This window comes from Apteryx mantelli, chromosome 5, assembly GCF_036417845.1.
Source record: "Apteryx mantelli isolate bAptMan1 chromosome 5, bAptMan1.hap1, whole genome shotgun sequence".
In the NCBI taxonomy this organism is placed as follows: Eukaryota; Metazoa; Chordata; class Aves; order Apterygiformes; family Apterygidae; genus Apteryx; species Apteryx mantelli.
Window position 1 is genome coordinate 38,010,476 of NC_089982.1, and position 22,772 is coordinate 38,033,247.

The following is a 22,772-nucleotide window of genomic DNA, read 5'->3' on the forward strand; positions in this document are numbered from 1 at the left end:
TTGCCTTCTTACCAGTGCAAAATCTCCCTCAGTAATGTCAAACCTTCTCTTAAATGGGAAGTTACATGCACATTTGTTCTCTCCCTACTTTAAAGCTGTTTCCAAGTTGTCCTTCCTTGTAAAAGTAATAAATTTCTTTGTCAGAATTGCTACAGATTTTGGGTAGCCTTTTTGTTTAGCTATGCTTGTAATAAAGAGCAGTCAGCTGCAAGAATGACATTTCAAAAACTAAAGTTTACATCCAGAAATATGTCTCCACTGAATGATATCTTTCACGTTTATAGACAATAAAAGAGGTAGTGGCCTGATGATCACTGGCTTTTCAATCACAATTGTAGTCATGGTATAAATCAGTAAACAAAATCTTTTTTAAAATTTATATGCAAGGTTATCTTTCTTTAGTAAGGTGGTTTCAATTCATTAATATAGGTGTTAAACATGCTTGATTGCAGTTCTTTGCACTGCAGTTGTGCCTTTTTGCCAGTGAAGAAACTACAGATGTCTTTGAACGTGTGTGTGTTTATAATAGTACACTTTCATGATTTGACTATCAGTTTTTATTTAAAATAGAGAGGGGGATGTGCTGGAATATTCTGAATGATTTCTTTAACTCTGTATTGTGTTCAGTCTGTGTTTGGCTGCAAAATACAATTGAATGTACAGAAGTAGTACAATTGCTAGTAGTAAAAGTTTATATCAAAAATTTTCTTTGCAAAACAGATGTTCTGCACATTAACCTTAAATACAGATGATTGCTTAGATTCCTAGTTCAAACATGCTTTAGCAGGTTAGTTGTCTACATTTCTTTAGCTTCCGATTCACATATTTCTGAAAATTATGCCAAGGTGCCTTTGAGCGGAAAAAACTGATGCCATGTCCTTTTTATAAAAATCAATGTATCCACTGCCATCTGTTTATCCTTTTCCAAGCTTTTCTGCTTTTTCAGCTCCTAGTTACTAATAAATTTTGAATTAAATGGAGTCTGTTATCTAAACTAAGTTAAAACAAAGGTTTTCTGCACTCTGTGAACTACAAGTACTTAAGTGAAAATGCTGGCATTCAGTCAGTTGTGAAGACTGAAAACAGTATGTATGTAATGTTGTGATATACTTAGTTTGTGAGATCAGGTTCTGTATGTGACTATTATTTGTTGTTTATGCTGTTTATTTTTCTTCTTTTTGTATAATGTTTCAGATACGCAAACACAGTATCATCTGTTATTAAGTAGCCAATTCATGTGATGTGAAAGTGCTGCTATAGGAATTGGTTACTCTGATCAGAATAACTTCTCAAGTTTTTATTTACAACAAGCTTTCTATTATGCTTGGATTCATAGGTTTGTAGCTTTTTCTTTTTCTCCTCCCCAAAGCTGGTCTTAAACTAGAGTGTTGATCCAAAGCCACTTTTTGATAGTCTGAGCCTCTAGGTGCTATCATTCCTGTTCACTGGCTTGCTTCTGGTTTGTGGATTGAGTGACTACACTAATGTCAGGCATGCATTGGATATTGAAGATTGCATTTTCTTTTTAAAACAGAAACATTCTTACACCTATTATAAATAGTTACTGCACATGTCCAGGCACTGACATTTCAAAGCTATGTATAGTTTTTCTCTGCATATATCACTATTGCTTATCTAAACTTTTATCTGTTTTTCTTGTCTGGATAGAAGCAGAGGGGATGTGAAAGAGTACCTGACTGTATACCCTGTCAGTTTGCCAATTTCTAACTTTTGATGCTTAATTTTTGTAAATGTATTTTACCTTTTTGCTTTCATTTCCCTAGGAGCTTTTCAGTCACTTCTTAGTTTAAGAATTAGTGTTTTTTAAACTGCTTTGAATACCTGAACTTTTTTAAAAAGCACTAAGTATATTGCACAATACTAGAGGTGTAAGCTTGATAAGAAGACTGAGAACTTATTCTTCTAAATCTTATAGAGGTGGGTATGATAGCAAAAATGTGCCATACAGTGGTATGTGAATTCATAGCCAGTAATGATCTACGTTGGTTTTCTGTGAAGGCTTTGATTGTCTGAAAGTTAAACATACTACTTAATCTAGCTGTAAAAAATTAAGCAAGATGATTTCAAAGAGCACTTGTAATATAGAGGAGGTGCTCAGAGGGAAGCTAATTCAGGTATTGCCTGTCTGGATGCTTCTCCCATGTCAAATATTACTGTAAACAGATCTCTTTTGCTGTTTATAGAAATTAAAGATGCTGCAAATTGTAAAGCTATTTCTTGTTTAAAGAGTGAAAGAACTTTTTATTCTTAATATTTTTGGATTGTTGAATGTTGGCTGCTTTTATTCTTAACACAAGTCATTTTGTACCCCGATGGGTTTTTAACTGGAAACATTATTGAACTGATATGGTTGCTTGGACCAGCTTCAGACCACTTAACATGATGCTGTGGACCAGTGCTCGAAGAGATGACATTCTACTTGCTCATCCATCTTTAAGAAAACAAACAAAAAACATGAAAAAAATGCTCTTTAGTACCTCTTAACCTCTTAACACATTGTGTTTTCTTTGTAACTGTTTTGCTTGTAAGTAAATTGGGGGGAAAAAGTATTTAATTAACACAGCAGTATATTCCTAAAATAAATATACAAGTCAACTTACAATGTTTCTCATTCATAAATATTTGTTATTCATGCATCGCAATAGAATGCTGTGACGCCATAAAAAACATTCCAGGCTAAAGGCTGAATTATCTCTGAGAGCTGCTGAAATTACACTGTAATACCTGAGTCACTTTTATCTTGTATTTTTGTTTTGGTTTTTGTTTCTTTTTTAACATGAATCTTCCATTTTTTTCAAATATTTCTAAGGACTTGAAACGTTCATTACCAGTTGGACTTGGACTCTCTGAAACCAAAATAACATCTCATGGCTTTGATGGCACCAAAGAGGGAGTTGTTGAGGCAGGACCATTTCCAGGTAAAGGTAACTGCTTGTTTATTTCTTAATTTAAAGTCTGTAGGCATATTTTTATATAGTCAGGAATATAAAGTTTTGTAGCTGCTTTGAGCATTTTTGTGTTAATGCAGATAGAGATGTGTTTACAACTGTGTTTGTCCTCTCTAACTGGGGTGTTAAAATGAGTAATAGATGCTGCATTTGTAGTATCTGTCAAGAGATTAATGAAAAGTACTTAATGTTAAATGGACCTTCAGTTACTGGAAGGGAACTCTTTCCTTTGAGCATCTTGAAATCACGTCAGAATGAAGGATTTCATGGTTACTTGTATTTAAAATTTGTTTAAATGTGGATACATAAGTTGCAACAATTATTCTGAAAAGCATAACTGGAGAGATGCTGATTTCATAATACACAGTTCACTTATCTGAAGCAGATGAATTAGTGAAAGTCTCCTTTGTTGCCCCTGAAACTTGCATTTCCTTTTTTGTTGTAATATATATGTTGTTTTTGTTGGGAATGATAAGGCTTTGGGTCTCTGTTTCAAAGTACTACATAATGAAAATAGGTCTGTTCTCATATTTTTCTCAGCACAGAGTTGCAGTTGCTTATAGCAGGAGGGTTTTAGTTAATATTTAATATGCAAGTCTTTAGAATGTGTTTTTTAAAAAATATAAACTGATTTAAACATTGAGAAATACAAAGTGATAAACAAGTCAGTAATATCAGTGTATCCCATCTGTCTAAAAACAATGGAGTGTCACAATATAGGATGTGAAAGTGATATTTTAATAAGCCATTATGTAGCTCACTTCTAGTCAGAATTATGAATCTGAAAGGTTTGCGATGATCACAAATGAGCAGCTGTGAAAATGAGTCTCTTTGTAGTCATAGATTTAATTTACATTTTGCTTCATTTCCTGTTTTATAAAATGTTGTGCTTATAAAAACAATGATTTACATGCTGTACTTTACATATATTACAAAGTTAATGCCGTGGCTTCTGTAAGTCTTTGAAATCAGCAATATAGCTAGCTAGAAAACTGGGCAGATGGCAAACTGCTCGCCAGGCCGGCCTTTGGGTGTTCTGTTTGCAGCACAGCTCTGCAGCTGTGTTAGGTGCATTAGTCTAGTCTATAAGAAAAGAAGTGTCTAGGGTATGTTTCAGACAATGCTAATATGTTTGAAATCTAAATGTTCTGTAATAATTTATGTACACAAATTATGAGCTTTGAGCATATAACTTTTAACACTTCAGCTATCATGGTTTTCCTCCAAGAATACTTTCCTTTTCTTTTCTTTTTCTTTTTTTTTTCCCCTAATCTTCTAGCCAAAATGGAGAGAAGTCATGGAAACGTAGGCTTTTTATAAAACTTCAGACAAAAATAGGAGAGCCCTATTTTAAAAAACTCTAACTTCTGTTTGAGTTTCCTTATTAAGGCTTCATTTTTGAATGCAGAGTAGACAGAAAACTGGAAGGGAAGGGCTTCTAGGAGCTGGGGAGGGTTGAATAGTGAAGTGTGTGTAAGGCTGCATTAATAGTGTATCAAGGGAGAAGGACTTTTTTAACTGCTTATCTTAGCTCACTTGCTGAAGTTATTCAGCCTCTTAGGCCTTTAGCAGGATCTTGCTAAACTTTTGTGCCTGAATGAATCCAGTTGCAGCTCCTATGTAACATATCACTATGACAGGACAGAGCAAGTAATTGTCTTTTGACTGTATCTTTTCTTTCTGTGTAATGTTAAAATGTTTTTCTATTGATCTTTGGATTCATGTACTCCATGTTGCTAGTACTCCACAACATGATCTAAAGGCAGAAGAAGGTGGTTGCTTTAGTTACTTCAAGGAACATTCTTGGTGTGACTGATAACAAAATTCTGTGGAAATGGCTGATGAATACTGTGTGATTTGTTTTTTGTTTTTTTTTTTTAAATGCACACTGTCAGCCTTGATGCATTGCAGAATTTCTCAGCAAAAAAAAAAAAGCCCTTTGAATAAGATGACTTCTCATCATGACAAAGAAAAAGCTATTTTGTTGTGTTTTTTTTTTTAAACCTGAACTGAAGTAAAATTTCATAAGATTGCTGCTTTGCATTTATTTTTTTATTTTTATTTATTTTTTGTAGTAGGAAAGAGTACAAAGCTATGAAAAGCATAATCTTAAAACAGCTTAGGGAACAATAACAATGCAGGTCACCTTAAGTTTTTTAAGAGAACAAGCAAATGCTGTTAAAAGTTTCTTTTGGGAAGAAAATTACAGACGTTAACACCTAAAGGGTCTCATGATCTTCAAGATAGGCTGTTGTTGTGTATTTTGTACACACGTTTAGGAGCAGATATTAATCAAGTATATCTGAAATTGGAACAGATTTCAGAGCTTAAGTCACTCCTTAATGTTATAGGTGCCATTCAGTGACGGTGCAGAATGAAACTTACCTAGAACTGAAAAATCAGCTTCCAACTGAAGCAGCCATATGAAATGGTTATATGGAATTTTCTATAGTTAGTGTATGCTTTTCAGATGAAGCTGTCAGGTTTTTTTTCATTACTCTTAAAAAAAAGTTTGGCATCATGACTTAAAGAAAAAGATTAAGTCAAGAAAACTTGGAGTGGTTCACATGAACAGCTGCACCTTTTTAAAAGCATTTCCATCAGAAATTCTAGTAACTCTTCCATAAATGCTTCTATTTAGTTTGTTGTTGAAGAAAATTTTTGAAAAACTCTCTATGTAAAAGTGCACATTGCCTTTTAATGGAAGATGATGGATTTTCATGGTTAAATGTGTCCCCCTTTCAGGTTCCTCGGCATCACCCAAATCATCTGTTATATCTCCTAGCAATGCAGCAGCTAGCAGACTGGCTGGACAAGGTTGTGATTTAATTATTCCCACAGGTATCGCAGCACTGAATGGATAACGCCCTTGTCTCTGCTGACAATGTGCTAATTCCTTCCTCCACATTTCTACTAATTTGATTTACTCTTATTTGGAAATACAATTTCTGGGTATTTATGGTTATTCTCATTTCTGGGTTTTAAGAGTTCACAAAGTAACGTCTGCTTTCCTTCCTATATGCTGCTTCTTGCTCTTCAACATTAAAACTAATCTACCAAACCTTAATACTAATAAACAGTAGCTAAAATAAGGGAGTAACAGAAATGTCTTATCTAGGTTAAAGCCAAACCTTTTGGCATTCTTTTTGCCAAAGTGATCACATATTCCAACAGAATAGAGTATGAGCTTAGGAATTAGGAATTCACAACACCCAAACTAGGCTTTGCCACTGACTCATTCTGCACCTATGGGCAAATTACTTAACATCTTTGTCTGTTTCCTCCTATGTAAAAGGAGAAAAGTTATTCGGTTACCTCATAAGGTGTTCAGAGGATTAATTACTTAATGTTTGTACAGCATTTTGAAGAAGTAAAGCACTTAGTAGTGCTCCATGATAAAGGAGTATCTTGAGGCATCTGAATAGACTTTTTTTTTTCCAAAACCCTTATTTCCATAAATAGCCTGGAAAAGCTAAGGTAACTTTAACAGTCTGTATTATTCAAAATGTGAGAAGCAGGAGTAGTCAAAATTGTACACATTAAAATGTTGCTTAAAAAAAAGTGGTAATGCTCTGCCAGTCTTACTGTTCAGAACACTAGGAATTATTTTTTTCAAAATCAAAACTTAGAATCTGTGTAATATACCATACTAGCTTGACAGTGCTCAGTACTGGCAATGAATGTGTGCTGAGTGACCCTAGATATTTTAAGTTGTTGCTTGCAGTAGTTTCTTTATTGCATTTTTTACACTGGTGGTTTATAGAATTAATTATCCCTAATATAATAAACCAATAAAGTTGAACTGCATAAATGAGCTGAATTTTTGGTAATGATGGCTGAATGTTTTCTAGAAAGCATAACATTCATTGGAAAGGATGAGAAAATTTTTTGAAAGTTTCCTATTAGCTCTACTCTGTGATAACAGTTTGTATATGCTGTTAATTTTCATTTAATGGTCTGCAGGATGTAAACAGACTTTTAGATTGGCTAAATCCAAGAGGATGTTTGACTATCAGACTTTTAAAACATAGATTAAGTAATAAACATGTCTCAAAAGCTATTTTAAGGTCAGTTAGTAAAACTCCATACGTTCAGGTAAGCTTTGTTATTCAGCCTATTACTACATAAAAGTACTGATGCATCAGTGTGCTTTGTATCAGTTTTAAAATAACTGTTATTTATTTCTTAAATTGATTTTTGAAACTTTGCATATTTGTATAAATTGTTACTTGGACTCTTTTCTGCTTTTGCATGTACGATTGCACACATCTTCCGCATGTGCTGTTTATTCCTTAAAAACAAAACAAAAACCAAGGCCTTGAAGATTTGCTTTGTCTGATGTAGGGGGCAGAACTCAGCAGAAGGGTGGACCTGTTGTATTAGCGGATGAAGTAAAGAATCCAGCAATGGAGAAGTTGGAATTGGTGAGAAAGTGGAGCCTAAACACTTACAAGGTTTGCAGAAATATATATGTGTGCGCGTGTGTGTATATTCTAGAAATGTTTGCTACAAATTCGGACTAAAGCTTTCAAAGTATTGTGCAGTCGTGTGAAAGAAAATAAGCTGTTGTTGCAGCAAGCATAAGCAAGTATGTATACAGAAAGCTTAGTTTTCTGATCAAGTGTAATGACCTTTGTAAGTCTTTTTAAATCTGTGGTGCAAAATCTTTAATGAGTATTTATTGCTTTAACAAGGTAAGGAATGTTTTATTTCCTATGTCCCCTTCAACATATAGGAAGTACAGATTTCAGCGGTAGTGCTTCTCATTAAATCTTTTTAATATCTTTCTTACTTGATAGCTTATACAATAGAATTTTAGCAAATGAAAAAAGACCTACAAGTTCTAAAACTTGTTAATCACTGTTATATTTTTGTTCTATTATCCTGGCAGATTTTTTTTTCTTAATGTTGGAATTGTTGCTTTCTAAGCACGTGTTTTGCTTTTTTGTGGCACTTCTTTGTCATTGAGATCAATCCATTTGAATTTGGTGAAAAGGAAGTGATGATAAACAAATAAACCACACCATTTTGCAAAAGTGACTCTCAAAGTCATAAGGAAACTAAGGAGCAGTTGTCAGAGAATAGATCGTTATCAGGAGTTCTAAAGAAAGACCAGTTTTGAAAAGTAGCTTTTTATCGTGCCTGAAACTTAAACAGAGGTGTGGACAGGTAGGTGTGTATCAGTGGGATCTACATCAACCCATAGAGAAATGAATAATCTGGAAAAATCTCTTGCAAAACAGAAATCTGAATCCCTAGAGCTCCAGTGTTCTTAAATCCAAATATGGACTTTCTGCCCAATAAGGATGGGAAATGGGGACAGAGAGGTTTTGCACACTAGTAAATGCTTATGCTGCTCTTTGTGACAGGATCAGAAGAAGCTTGCATCTTTATGTCTAATAGAATTGCTTTTAGAATTTCTACTTTTCATGTAACCTAAATTTTGTAGCAGCTGTAAAAGTCTGTCAGCTGTCCTTCTGTGCTCTTCTGGGCTATGGTCCAATCAGCATGCAGATTCATGATACTTTGCTGAAGCAGTTTTTAAAAAATTCTGTCTGTTGTTGTTTGCCTGAATAAATAGGGAGGACTTGATCTTGTTCTTTCTTTCTGGTACCTTGACTTAAAGTCCCACTCGCAGAGTGATTGCAAACCCACTTACATGAAGCAGTAGCCAGAGGACTAGTGAGTCTCAGATATTTATTTAGAATATTATTTCTTTGGAAGTCTCCTTTGCGAAGTCTGGATTTTTAGGTTTATTTCTTGGCTTAAACCTTCCCCACCCCCACCCTGAAACCCAGAATCCCGTCAGTTATGAGATAGCAGAGATCAGCGCTTCAGAAAATCAAATGGGTCTCTTCCTGAAATCCAGAGGTTTGAAGCTGTTTCCCATGTCTGCCTCAGGAGCTGACCTATGAATATAGGTCAGTTATGACCTTTCTAAAATCCCATACTGACTTTTTTTTAGGGTTTTCTTAGGAGGAATAAGATAGTTCAGAGAGCTTATGAATACAACTGAGCTGAGGGAGCATTATACAAATATCCCTGGAGATGCCATACATTCTCAAACACACATCAATTGCATATCAAGAACAGATATTTCATTTGATTAAGGCAGTGTTTCAGTTTGTGGGCATACTGGCTTGCCTTGGTTCTCCTATTTAGAAAGGTCATGGAATGAAGTCTCCTCATTATCTCATAATAGCTATCAGATTATAGGTTAAAAGATGGAAAGTAAGGGGCAGGAGTAAATGGTTGGTATAGGTAAATCAACAGTTGGATAACCTGTGCATCTTTCCCCCCAGCTGAGAACCATGCTATTTGATATACTAGAAGCTTAATCAAGAAGTGGAGTTAATGGAGAAGCTTGTTGTTACAAAGTGCCTTGGGGAAGTGACAAGTAGTTCCTCTGTCACTGCCTCTATATCAGAAGTTGTGAAATGCAAATTATTGGATGCTAGGGACAGAATTTGGGAGGAAATAATGTTTTGTATGCTTGCCTTAGGAGACTTTTTAAGGTCTCTGTTTTGGCCATTGTCAAAGGTGGGATACTGAACTGCAGTGTACACCAGTAAGGACTTATGTTCTAAAATGCACATGGTGACTGTGGAGGCATTTGTGTGAAGAAGAAAGTGACGAATGAATAAAACTCTTATGCAAGGTATTTTTTGCTCCTTCAAGTTCCCATTACTTTTGTAAGTTTTGGTAAAGATAGAGGTATTGTTTGTTATTATGTGATTCATCTGCAGCCTCATCTTATGGCTACTAAGAGCTTGAGGAGTGTGCATTTTCTTCAACTGATAGCACAAGGAAATGTGCTCTTTTGTGCTTATGCATTGGCTCTACAGAGTAAATACAAGTGAAGAACAAGAGTTGCATTATTACATTGCTGTAGTGCCGTAGAATATATATCCTCAAACAGTGAGACATAACAGATCTGTCTTTGGGTATTCCTTTTTCTCCAGGCTACTCACTTAAACCATTTAGAATCACTGCTTGCCTTGTGAGATAACAATATATATATCCGGAACTCAAATTCTTAAATCAGACTTCTCAAAATCAGTTGATTCTTGTCCATGAACCTTTTTTCTCATTGGATGCAGCCTGAAATTGTCTAAAGGTTAGATGATCTATGTCTAATCTTGGTTTCTTCAAATTGTAGTTCTAGAGATTTCAGTATCCCTATCAACTGTTTCTTTTAGCTTTCTAGTTTCAGGTGCTCTCATTGGTGTCAGCCAGCTCTTCCACCTTTTCGAGGCATCACTCCTTAATATTTTGGCTTTTGCGTTCAGAAATCATACCCATCCGTGAAAAGATGGTCAAGTAAGCCTTTAGATGTTTTGTGTATGTTTGTCTTTTTGCCCTGTATCTGTTTCTGTGAATGAGACACAATTGCTTTTGTTCCCTCCCTCTTTCACCTCATATTGCTCTTTTAAGCCACTGTTTCCAATTGAAAATTACAGGAGGCTAAAGCTGGTCTTCCCTCTAGCCAAACCATGAGTTTTGGTGGACTGTGTTTAATTTCCTCCCCTAAGTCATAACTTGATAAGATTATTCTGTTGCTTTTGCAACTATTGTGCCTCTTTACTTTCTCCTGCTCCCTAGTATCCATGAGCTTCCCCCAAAAGGAATTATCATTCTTTCAGTTTCCTGTAATCAAATGGCAAGAGCCTTTTCTTTGCTTCTCTGTTTTCCCACACCCTTTGAATGAGGAAGGCATTTTCACTTTAGCAGTAAGACATAGACATGAATAGGTTGTAACTCTTCTGGGCTTTCAATAAATAATAATAAAAAGTTTCTCTTTATATTTTGTACAACTTTTCTAAACTTTGAGGAAAAACAATATGTCTGGCTTACAAGCCTCTCTGTAATACCGTGTTATTAGTGGATTTTTTATTTCTAAGGCTTGCTTATTAACATCTCCATCCATCTTTTAAAATACGTAATTTAAAAAATATTTCCCTTAAATCTATTTTTGTTGTTTTTTTCCTTGAGAGAATTGTTTTTCTTAATTTTGCCCTGTGTACTTCTCACTTTCTGAGGATCAAATTCTTATTCAAGACAGTGTTCTTCGTAGATACTCTCTTGAAGCAAAGCAAAACATAATTCACGGTTGGAGTTTTCCTCTTCATTTGCTGGTGAGAAAACACAGTAACTTGTGTGTCTGTACTAGTACACTTAGAACCAGAAAGAATGAAAATAGGTGCATCTTTTTTCTCAGTTGTTTTTGTTTAACCTCAATGTTCAACTTTGTCTTTAGGTACATTTCAGTTTAACAAATTATACAAAGCCTAAGTAGTCTCTCCAATTACCGATTTTTCTCATTTGTCAGTGTTGCTTTTTATTTAAATTTTTTGCTTTGACTTCTGAATCTAAAAGTATCAAAATGTTCCTTGGTTGAAAATAGTTTCTCCCTTGGTAATTTATTCTTGCTTTCAAAAATTTTACCTTCCATGACTCAGATTCTCTTGCGTTTCCATATGCGTGTGTTTGTGTCTCAGCTTTTTTGGAAAACAGCCAGAATTTCTCCTTTAATTCCGTAGCTTATAGTGAAATACTTATGCTCTGACCATGCTCTTTGCTCAGTTGCAGTTTGCAATTTCTGTTACAGGCTTTGGTGATAAAGGCGCGTTCTGTGACAATATGAGTTGTTACGCCCTCCCAAACTTCTGAATCTTGACAGAAAAATGTTTCCTAAACTTGCCGTGCTCTTTCCTGTTGGTTGGCTGAATCTAACAAAACAGCCCAAATAAGCTTTAGATTGGAAGGTAAAGACTATCAGTTATGATCTCTTTCTGCTTGATCATTCTTGATCTTTGTGTTTGTCAATAAACTTAGAAGGGCACAAAATTCTAGCAGGTTAAAAGAAGTATATCTCCTTTGGATATAAGTCTGAATACAAGTCTGATATAAGACTGAATTAAGCCAAATTCCTTGAATTATTCAATACAACCCTGGAAAATCTAATGCTGTAATGTGTTTTGGGAATGTGATTTAAAATAAGTGTTTGGTTTCACTTCACCTAATAAAATTGAAATTTTGCACCTAGGTTCAGTCTCTTCAGAGCAGGTGCAACCTTGACCATTAAATTAATTTCCTTGTAATTCTGTTTTTAGCAGTGGTTCTTTGTGTGTAACTCGGTTGTCTTGCACCTCTTGGGACCACAGATTAACTTCAAGTGACTTAGTACAAGAGTAAATGATTCCTGCTTTACAGAGAGAAATTGTAGGGCTTTGCCACACATCTGTTTTATAAAGGGTTTCCCCTGTGTCTCAGCGGAGGGAAACCCAAGTGTGCATCTGGGGAGCCTCGCTGTCAAGTTGGGCTCAAATCTCTGGCAGAAAAGGTGTCACGAGTAACTGGAATGTGGTAGAGTCTTAAGTTGTCACAGCCATTGGCCAGATGAAAGTGCCTACAGCCTACACCTAAGAGCAGGTTTTGCTGCTCACCACATTAATGAGCTGTGAATCAGTTAAGAATTCTATTTGTGATAGAAAAAATAAAGTCTTTCTGCAACAGTCGGCCTCATTTTATACATGGGTGAATAGACAATGAGAAATGCAGTTTAAGCCAGCTTTATGTATTTTTCAGTAAGACTTCCCAATCAGCTTTAAACATGACGAATGCTCTCCCCATGCTGCATCTCTCCCCCCTCCACCCCCCAACAAAAATAACTTTTTTTAGACATGTTTAGGATATTCTTGGAAACTCCATTAAAAAAAAAAAAAAAAAAAAAACATGGGTTACAGCTCTGGAATTGGATGGTTAGTAGACAAAGCCCAAAAGATCACAGAGTAGATATTTTTATGCAGAACTGGTAATACTCCCAGTAACTAACTTTAAAGTAGTGAGCTAAATAATTGCTTCTTTAAACTTAGTGAGATTCATCAGCCCTTAAAACAGGTAAGCGCTCTTTTACTTGAGAAACAATTAGTTATGCTCTTGATTTGCTAACTTGAATATTCATATTAGTAGGAGTTGAGACTTGTCCAACTGTTCTTGCTGAGTCCTGATAAACTTCTAAAGAGTGTGATGTTTTTTCAGTTTGTTGTGCAAACTTATATTGGGAGGGGTGATTGTGAAAGAATTGTGTGTAATTATATGTCCCTTGAAGCCAAAAAATGGGTGTATGCTGTGCTGTCTTGGATATATTTGATTCTTTAGAGTTTAATTTTTTTTTTTTTTCAGTGTACACGTCAGATCATCTCCGAAAAACTGGGTCGTGGCTCAAGAACAGTAGATCTGGAACTAGAAGCTCAAATAGATATATTGAGAGATAACAAAAAAAAATATGAAAATATCTTGAAACTGGCACAGACATTGTCCACACAACTCTTCCAGATGGTACATACCCAAAGGCAACTTGGAGATGCATTTGCTGACCTGAGTTTGAAATCATTGGAACTTCATGTAAGACTTTTATAGTGTTAAAAAAAATAAAATAAAATGGCAGAGATGAACCTAAGTCTAATTGACTTGTTCAGGGTGTATATTAGCCACTAATTTTTCTAAACATTGTAGTTAAGACTATTACATGCTGTTTGTGTTAAGTTTATGTAATTCACTTCAGACTATAGGAAATTATTGAACTGTAGTAGTTAACTGTTTCTAAATATCTGTCTTTTAATTGAAGATTGGATTCAAGAAGTGACATACAGCTTTCCTTTGTATAGTGAACGCATTTTTACTCTTCCTTTTGCTTCTAATGAAATGCCGTCAGAAGTGTGCCAGAGTATTACTTCATGTCAATTACAGGATGTCTTTGGGGAATATGCCTGGGAGTACGTAGAGTAGGGCACATCACTTCACTTTCGCGTACTGAATGCGAGTAAAAGATTTCTCTATAGTAGACTTAAGCGTTGAGCTTTCATATCAAAGTCCTTTTTTAATCAAACTTTTGCTACTAGTAGAACTAATCTGTATTCCTATGTTGCTTGGAGTTTCTGAGCAAGAGAGGCAATCTTTAGATATCTGCATTTGGGTTATTATGATTCCTTGCTGTAGAAGTTTTTAACACCTGCACTTTTTGCTGTTACTGATAATAAAAATCTGCTGTAAAAAGGGAAAATTTAGATATTGCATACAAAAAATAGTAGTTGGTTTACTTCTACGTTGATCATACTGTACTTCGAGACATAAAGCAGTTTGCTGCTGCTACTGGTTCCTAGGAAAAACTGTGAAGAGACTGAATGATTTGCTAAATCATAACTGCTGAAACAGTCCAAACTACCTTTGTGGTTATTAAACTTAAAATTTCTGTCTCTTTATTCCTCTCTCTTCCTGATTGCCTATTCCCAGTGAGTTTTGGGGAGGGGATGGGGCTAGTGCTTGCGCAGAGGGATCTGAACTGAAAGCTGGTCAATGATTTCCGGCTCCTGCACTGCAGTATGGAAATCTTTAACGTTACAGCCTGACAGATGAAAATTTGTGGAAAATGTAGCACTTCTAGCAGCTGAGAAATTAAATCATCTGTTAAAAGGGGCAGAAGTTTTTGTTAGCAATCAGTGTACTCTTGACACAAATATGAGGCATATAGTTGGTGGTAAAACTTACTGATTGTTGTGAAGTATGTGCTGAAGCTGGATGTTTTTTCTGAAGCTTGGATTAAATCTGGCATCATTCTCTTGTTTAAAGAATGTTTTTACATGAATAGCTTGTAACTGCTAGTGGGAATACTGTTCCTCCAGGTTCTATCAGCGCCTTGGAATCTGTTTCAGTCATTCATCTCTGTGTAGATTATTGAATGGGGCTGTTCATGAAAATCAAATAAAGGTTTCTGCTGCTGTAATAAAATTTATCTAACCTTTGCCTCTTGGAGACTTGCCTGATGTTTGTCTCTTTCCTCTGTGTTTTCCCTTTGTTTAATCTGTACTGTATTGCTGGCTATAGCTTGGCCTGTTCTTGAGTGTTTGGATAGCATTGTTGCCTCCAAAACTTGTGCAAGACTAAAAGGAAAATATCTGAAAAGTTTGCCCTCATGTTTAATTTGTAATGTATATGAGGGAGAAAAAACCTACAAAACTCACTGTTTAAAGATAATATTCCTTATTTTATGCATGTTATCAAAATGAGATCTTAATGTGATATCTACAGAGGTATTACTTAATGTGAATGTTTTGCTGTTTCTCTTTTGGATACAAAGATATCTCCTGGTTCCAGGCTCATGTGCCTCTAATTATACAGACAGATGAATTCCCATTTTATTTGACCTCTGCGTAGAGTACAAACTGAGTGTAAACTCTTGATTCAGAAAGGATTTCCTATCTGTTTCAGAAGAGGTATACACAGAGGTCATGGACAGAATTTGAGGTCCAGGGTTCTACAGGGCATTGTATAAACCAGTAGAAAGACAGTTTTGGTGGCTAATGTGTCGCTTACCACTGTTCATTGACTGAGAGAGCTGGTTTTGCGACCCTTTAAATCACACAAAGGCTGCTGCAGTCCTGTTCTTCTTACCCCTCTCCTTTGAAATAGTACCCTTGCTTACTTGGGTCTGCAATGATCTGGGTCAGTGGACCAGCTGGAAAATTAATTGCAGTCTTTCCTGCTTGAGGGAGAGGAGTTGGGAAACATGCAGCTAAATGCTGCTGAAAGGGGCAGTCCTACTTTTGCTATTGCCTTTGCCTGTGTGCTCCTGCTGCTTCCTTGTGCTAGTGCTTGTGTTACTGTACAGTAGGCTATCCCAGAGAGCTAAACCAGCTGAAGTATAACTTATTTTTTGGGTTTCAGCGGGATCCGTAGTGATTTGGCTGACCATTTTTTGTCACGCAAGCAGCTATATAGCACAAAGGAGACTATGGGAATATCTTTTAGCATTGTCTTCCTCATGAAAACTTGCTGCAGGTTCTCTTCCTTTCTTCCTCTTCCTCAAACTGCTTCTGTTTCCTCTGCACCTCTTTTTCTAGAGGCTTCACCCCTTACCATTGCCCACTAACCTTAACCTCATGAAGTGATTAATGTTAACAAGAAACATCATTTGGCTTTGGTGTTTATGTTCTAGATAGATTAAAGGAAACTGGGAGAATACAGCATTTCTGAGTCGGTGGTTGGCAGTGTACAAGCCTAAAAAGACCAAGTTCCGGATATGACTGTAGTGTGTTTTACAACCAGAAATTATACTTTTTTTTAAATGAGAACTCCATCTGTGGAATGTGAAGATGCCATATGGATGACATAGAATAATCACGCTCTTTTGGCATCTATGCATAAGAAAATCTTTGCAGCCTTGGTCAGTGCTTACACTTTTTTTTTTAAGAAGAAAAAAGCATGAACAAACATATATCCAAATGTGACTGAAATGCCTTGGAAATAGTGGAAATAATTTTAGCTTTGCAAATTTATGGCTGATCTACCTTGCCAGTTTTATTTGCTATCCATTATAGTGCTTTACTTTTCAGTTATTTGCAGCCTATTAAAATGTGGCAGATCCTGGGGTTTTTTTGTTTTGTTTTTTGGGTTTTTTTTTTTTTTGCAATGCTCTCTTCCAGAAAGTAAGAATGAAACTTGCTAACTAATTTAATACTGTTTGCCCTTGGGAATTTAGTTGTACTACTGTATTTAAAATGATAGTGTCTCAGTTGATATTAGAACATTGCCTAGACAACCGCGTGGGAGATGCTGGATTAAAACCACGTTGAATCAAAATGTAAAGATTTGATTAGCACTTACTTTACAGTGACATTAAAGGTTTTTCAGTTCAGACTAAAACACATTATAAAATGGGATTTAACATCACATGTGGCATCATAATTGGAAACCATGTTTTATACTAGAGGGATTTCACAAAAACTGAATTTAATATTGCATTGAAGTCGTATCTGTTTAATCATAACCATACTTAAACAGAAGTGACAAAACTTCCACATCTGTGTTGTCATGTATTTTTATATAGCTACTGATGAATGTTATGATTTGAAATGATCTACAGTTTTTGTTTTTGTTTTGTTTTTCTTCTCTGCTTTCTTTGTTTATAGGAGGAGTTTGGCTACAATGCAGATACTCAGAAACTTCTAGCTAAAAATGGAGAAACTCTTCTTGGGGCTATTAACTTTTTTATTGCCAGTGTGAATACATTGGTGAATAAAACAATTGAGGACACATTATTGACTGTGAAACAATATGAAAGTGCCAGGTAGCTATTCTATGTCTAGCTATTTTCATTACAACTTAATCTTCAGGAAGCAAACTTTTTATCAGTTTTGTCCTTGTATTTGAATAGCTAATAGATATTTAAAAAAAAAAAAGTAAATATAACACAACTCTCATATAATCAGGATTTACAGTTAACTGTCTCATTGCATGTATCTTTAAATGTTTTGTAAATTTTCTGTTGTAGACTTAATTTTATTTGTTAGCTTTGTAGGTCTCTAATTATATTCTTTTTTCCTGCCTGCTAGATTAAGGTGGTTTTCTACACAGAAAAACAGTGCAAAGTTAAGCCTTTTATCTAGCTATATTGTAGTAAGTGAAGTAGTCGCTCTGACTGAAAAACATTAATCCTTGCACTTCAGTTTTTATGCAGAAGTTGCAGGTCCAGTTTGGGCCAGGGAGAGCCAAAAAGAAACTTCCTAGTGGCTGAATAGTATCTAATATGGGTTGTGTGCCCTGGAGAAGATTCCTTTAGTCAGGATGTTGCAAAGTATTTCAAAACCAGGTTCCCTCCTGCCAGTGTTTAGACATATGGTCCTTTCTGGTGCTGGTTCCATTCTGACATTCAGTTCCACTTAATTGGATACAAACTTCTCTAACTTTCCAAAAGGATCGTTTCTACATGTTAACTTTCTTATTTTTACATCAAAAAATGCAAATGACTTGTGTTTTGAGGTTCTCCCCTGCTTTTTTCATTGGTCTGTTTTTATTCTAGTGCTTCATTTATAAGCAAATTACTTTTAAGCTATTTTGATATTTGGATATATTGTAGAAAGGCAAGATTAACCTGGAAATAAAGTATTGTTTTATTTTTAATGTCAAAATGTTTTTCAAAAAATGCAAAATCAGTACACACGGTTTCCAGATATTCCCTTGAAAATGTATGCAAAGTACATCTGCTAAGAGTTTTTGCCAGTCTTTCTGAGTACTTAGTTCTTTCCTCTTGAAATACCTTCATTAGTTTCTATTTCTTTTCAGTAAAAGAATTAAGTATCTTGTCACTTCAATATGGCAAATAAAATGTGAAGGCTCTTCACTTATCTAGCCAGTTTGCCTTTTCCAATCTATATTCCAAATAATTACTTTTTCCTTTAAAAAATTTTTTTAGTTTTTTTTTTTTAGTGGTTCTACCACCAAGTGAAAAGCTGGGGGGGGGTTGTTAGTGGTGGTTTTGTTTTGTTTTTTTAAATTGGCTTCTATCACATGCTGATATGCTGGATTCCACTGAAACTGCAGAGATGTATGGAAGGAAGAGTGAGGTTTTGAGCAGGGCTGTCCATGAACCTGGAGTGATTTCTGGCTATTGTCAGTTGCTTTACCTGGTCAAGTGCTAGAACAAAGGAGCACAAGTTGTGTAGAAACACAGTTCAAGGTTGTTACTACATTTCTGTCACGCTGTCTCATCCACTTGCTTTTTTTTTTTTTTTTGTATAAAAATAGCTTAATATCTGGCAAGGATCCAGAGTTCAATAGACTTGCATGTAATACTGGGAAGTAGAAGATGCAAGTGCTGAATTCAGCAATATCATCTTTACACTACCAACATTCCATAGGCACTTCTTCCACTTACAGATGCTATGTATGTTTTTTGATGGATAGGAAATATAACTTTATCATTTCTTAAAAATGTTTTTGAAGGTAAGACTGGAAATGACTTAAGTATTTTAGAAAATACAAATATGGGAATTTATTTCCCCATAAAGGGGAAGAAATGGATTTTTCCCATTGAAACAGCAGATATGACTGGTTCATCTTGATTCATTAAATAAAATAGTACAGTCTAATATGGTAGGATATCAAGGAGGCCTTTTTTTTAGTAGTGGGATGCGAAGGATATATAGGTCAATTAGAATGTCAGGTATCTTCAGGCAAGAGGCTTTAATATAACTTCAGTTTCATTTTTGCTAGCAGTGTCTAAGGACAGAATTACTTATTTCATATTTTTTAGTGTGTGTTTCTCTTCGACTTCTAATTTACTGCTGATTTTGGTGGTGGAGAGAACAAGAGTAAATTAACAAATACTTTTTAACTGGTCTTATCTAAAAGTAGAATACATGTCTTTGTAGCAGTGTTCTCTTAGTTCTTACCAAGCTGTAACACTTAGCCCACTGTCTTTCTTTTCCCTTATCTCCTTCAGTGGTAGTGTTGATCTGGAGTATCTGGCTTCCCTTGGTACATAAGCTAGGCTTGCAATCAGGTATAAACCACGACACATCTTTCTGCAGCCTGTAGGGTAGACAAGTTCTCCCACAACTATTTGTGGAGGAGTTGTAGCACAGTTGCTGTGAATGCGCGTGAAGAAGCCTAGGACATGCTGCGAGAGCCTCAGGACAGAAATTGATGGAACTGAGCCATTGCTCGCTGTTGCTGCAAGGGGGACACCCTTCTCTTGGTGCTTGTCTTGCTTTTGCCATCAACTCTTTACCAAACTGATTCAACAGCAGGGACAAAAAGAAAGGAACAGCTTTCTCTGACTTAATAAACAGAGTTGGTGAAGGAAAGGGTCTGAGCTCTGAAGCCAAGATAAAACAAGACTGGGAGCTCATGGCTGAGACGGGAATAGAAGGGGAGGGTAATAATTGAGGCAGCTTTATACAATTTATGTAAGGGGTTTTTTTCTTGATGAATGGGAGGAAAAAACTTGCCCAGGTTTTATATTTTGTTCCACGCATGTGACTATTTTATTCATCTTTAATTGTTATTGGCCCTGCATGTGAGGTCTGTTTTGAGACACTTTGCCTTTAGACTTTTTTTTTTCCTTGCCTTCTTTCTTCTCAGGATCGAATATGATGCCTATCGGACAGACCTAGAAGAGCTGAATCTTGGCCCTCGTGATGCAAACACTCTGCCAAAGATTGAGCAATCACAACAGCTGTTTCAAGTGCATAAAGAGAAATATGACAAAATGCGTAATGATGTATCTATCAAATTGAAATTTTTGGAAGAAAATAAGGTAAGCTACAACTTCTGATGTGCTAAGGAATTTTGTATTGTTAGTTTCTGGTTTGATAGAAGTAGTTTATGTATTGTATCTTAATATATTTTAATTAAAAGTAGAGCAAGCAAAGAAAATAAAGTAATTTTTCTGAGTTCTTGATGTATCCCTGGAGGATAGACTTTCAGAACAGGGAATTTCAGAAGTCACCCATCAAGCTGCTGCACTGCAAAGGGCAAACATATTATGAAGGTAAGTTTCTTGGTAATATGGGAGGGTACAAGTATGGAAAAGCATCACTACAGCAGTTTATCGCACTTAATCGTCAGTTAATTGAGTCATAACTGCTGATTCAAGACTGAGTAACAGTTACATGTTTGGCAGCACTGCCATGGAAGATATGCAATAAGTAAGTGAGAAGAACAGTGAAGATGCTTCTTCAAAATGAAGCCTTCTGCAAAATAATAAAATAACCTTCACTGAGAGATACAGCTTTCTGTAGTTAACACCCTTATAGTTGCATAAGCTGGGCTTTTAAACTTGGTTTGGGAATGGGGGGAGTTTGTTTGTTTTCTAAACTTGTCCCTCCCAACTACACCTTTTCTCTGTACCCCCTTTATCACTGAATCCCTCCTCTTATTCTGTCTGCTAGAAAAAATACAATTATCCTACAGAATGCATTTTTAAACTATACTTTTGTTGATAAATAAATCTTTCTAAATTGTTTCTCATTAAGTACAAAAATCATAGTCTTTCAAGATATGAATGTGGTTCATACAGTACATGAAATGGTTATAATCCTTTTCTATGACTGTATTTGCTATGTCTTCAGAGGGAGGAAAATATCAACATTTATGTAGAGAGTAGTTTGTCAGTCTGTCCATGTCTAGCAGTGGATTAACATTTTCGTCATGGGTTAATTCATATATTGTAAGATCTGTGAGTAGGTAACACTGCCTGTTAGAGAATAGGGGCTGGGCCCCGGAACAACAGCAGTCGCAAACCATGCTTCCTTGAAAGCCTTTCAGACTTTAAGAGAAAACCATAGGGATGAAGTAAACCAATTAAAACTGAATATTCTGAATTCATAATGTAATCACATGGTGAGTTGCATCAACTGCTTACAATAAAGATGGAGGACAGGGAAAGAACATGAACCATCAACCAGTGAGAAGCAGGGAGGGAGGGAAGCAGAGGGAAAAAATACTTCCAATGCACTTTGGTTTCCAGAACAACAAACACTGAAAACGTAGTTCCTGAACACTGTTACTTTATATAGGCGTTTGCATTGGGACCAGGGCTCTGAGACTACGTAACATTTAGTGCACTAAGATTTGATGATTCAGATAATCAGTTGATTTAAAAACTGGTATTCCCTGAATTTCATTTGTTATACTTGCTGAACTTTTTAGCCCATTAACTTGCAAATGGAAAAATCCATGTTGAAAGTCACTTTCTTGAACAAGCTGAAATGAGATCTATATGCCAATACCTATTTTTAAGCTGGTAAATCATAAGAACTGAGTTTTAAAACTATTAGGTTGAAAACAGTGAAGGTCTTTGCTTTTGGGCTTTTTTCCTTCATTTTCCTTCTCTATTACATTATTTGTTACTAATACAGTTTATGTTGAAAGAAATTGTTGGGTCTTTCCAGCTTATATCTGTGCTGGAACTCTGATCCTTAAGTTTAAACCAGTCAGAACTAGCACTTGCTCTGCTTCCTCTTGATTTGTACCAACTGTATTGCAAACCGGTCAGTTTTTGTCTATGCAAATACAAAAGCTTTGAAGTGAAAGCATTTTATTTACATATTGCTTCACAAAACACTTTTCTAAAATTTTTATTAAATTAGATAGTTTAGGGAACACTAAAGAAGTTGTCTTCAAACTGACAATCTTGGATTACATCAAGAATCCTGTTAGTAGTCACAGCCTACAAATTCTGTTTCCAGAAGAGATTGTTTTTTCCTTCCTGCTTTTTTTTTTAAGATTAGTACAGGGGGGGCTTTCACATCCTTAAGCCTTTTCATCACTGTTTGACATTTCTCAGTTTTGACATTTGGGATGTCAAAATATTTACTGAAGAGTTTATATAATTTTATTCAAGAAAACCATAGAAGGTCTTCCTTCCTGTATAGTCAAATATTGGCTTAAGTATAATTCTCTAGTGAGAGCTTCAGTCAAGCAAATCTCATTTTGGTGGGGTTTTTTTTGTTTATTATGTAGGATCTTCCAAAATATACAGTATAAAAACTTAATCCTAAATTTGTTTTTTGTGTCAGCATATTTTCCTGGACTGTATCTGTCTGTGATAGTTTCTGTTCTTTAATTGCCCATAATGCTTCCAGAAATGATTATCAGAGAGATATTCTTCTTACTAATCTGAAATCTTGATTTGTTTTTCTGGTGTCAACCATCTTTTATCAATGTCAACAAAAGGGAGCTCCTGTTAGACCTCATACTTGTCCTGCAACTAGTGCTAAGAAATTGGAATGCCCAGGGAATTTGTGATAAGACTATGTAATCATTATAAACATTAATTTTAGCTGCATACAAAAAGTATGTGATGGCCTTAAGGTAGCTGGATTTTTTTTTTAAATATGTTTTAAAAGATTATTAACTGTGTGATCAATAAGTATAGGAATTGGACTTTTTTTTCAGTTAGATTTAATAATCTCAGATGTTCTACTTTTTACCAAAGGTATATCATAACAATTGCTGTGA

General features: G+C 35.5%; 1 protein-coding gene across 6 annotated transcripts in view; it reads left to right on the top strand.

Moving 5' to 3' along the window:
• ARFIP1 (ADP ribosylation factor interacting protein 1) overlaps positions 1-22,772 on the top strand; it is a 48,763-nt gene that overhangs the window by 18,199 nt on the left and 7,792 nt on the right. For 2 of the 6 annotated variants that reach the window (XM_067297823.1, XM_067297820.1), the window contains 6 exons: positions 2,831-2,945; positions 5,715-5,810; positions 7,314-7,423; positions 13,155-13,376; positions 16,940-17,097; positions 19,893-20,067. In XM_067297823.1, coding sequence (XP_067153924.1) covers positions 2,831-2,945; positions 5,715-5,810; positions 7,314-7,423; positions 13,155-13,376; positions 16,940-17,097; positions 19,893-20,067 — 876 coding nt within the window. The remainder of the gene's footprint in view (positions 1-2,830; positions 2,946-5,714; positions 5,811-7,313; positions 7,424-13,154; positions 13,377-16,939; positions 17,098-19,892; positions 20,068-22,772) is intronic. The other 4 variants (XM_067297822.1, XM_067297821.1, XM_067297824.1 and 1 more) reach the window with 4 other exon arrangements.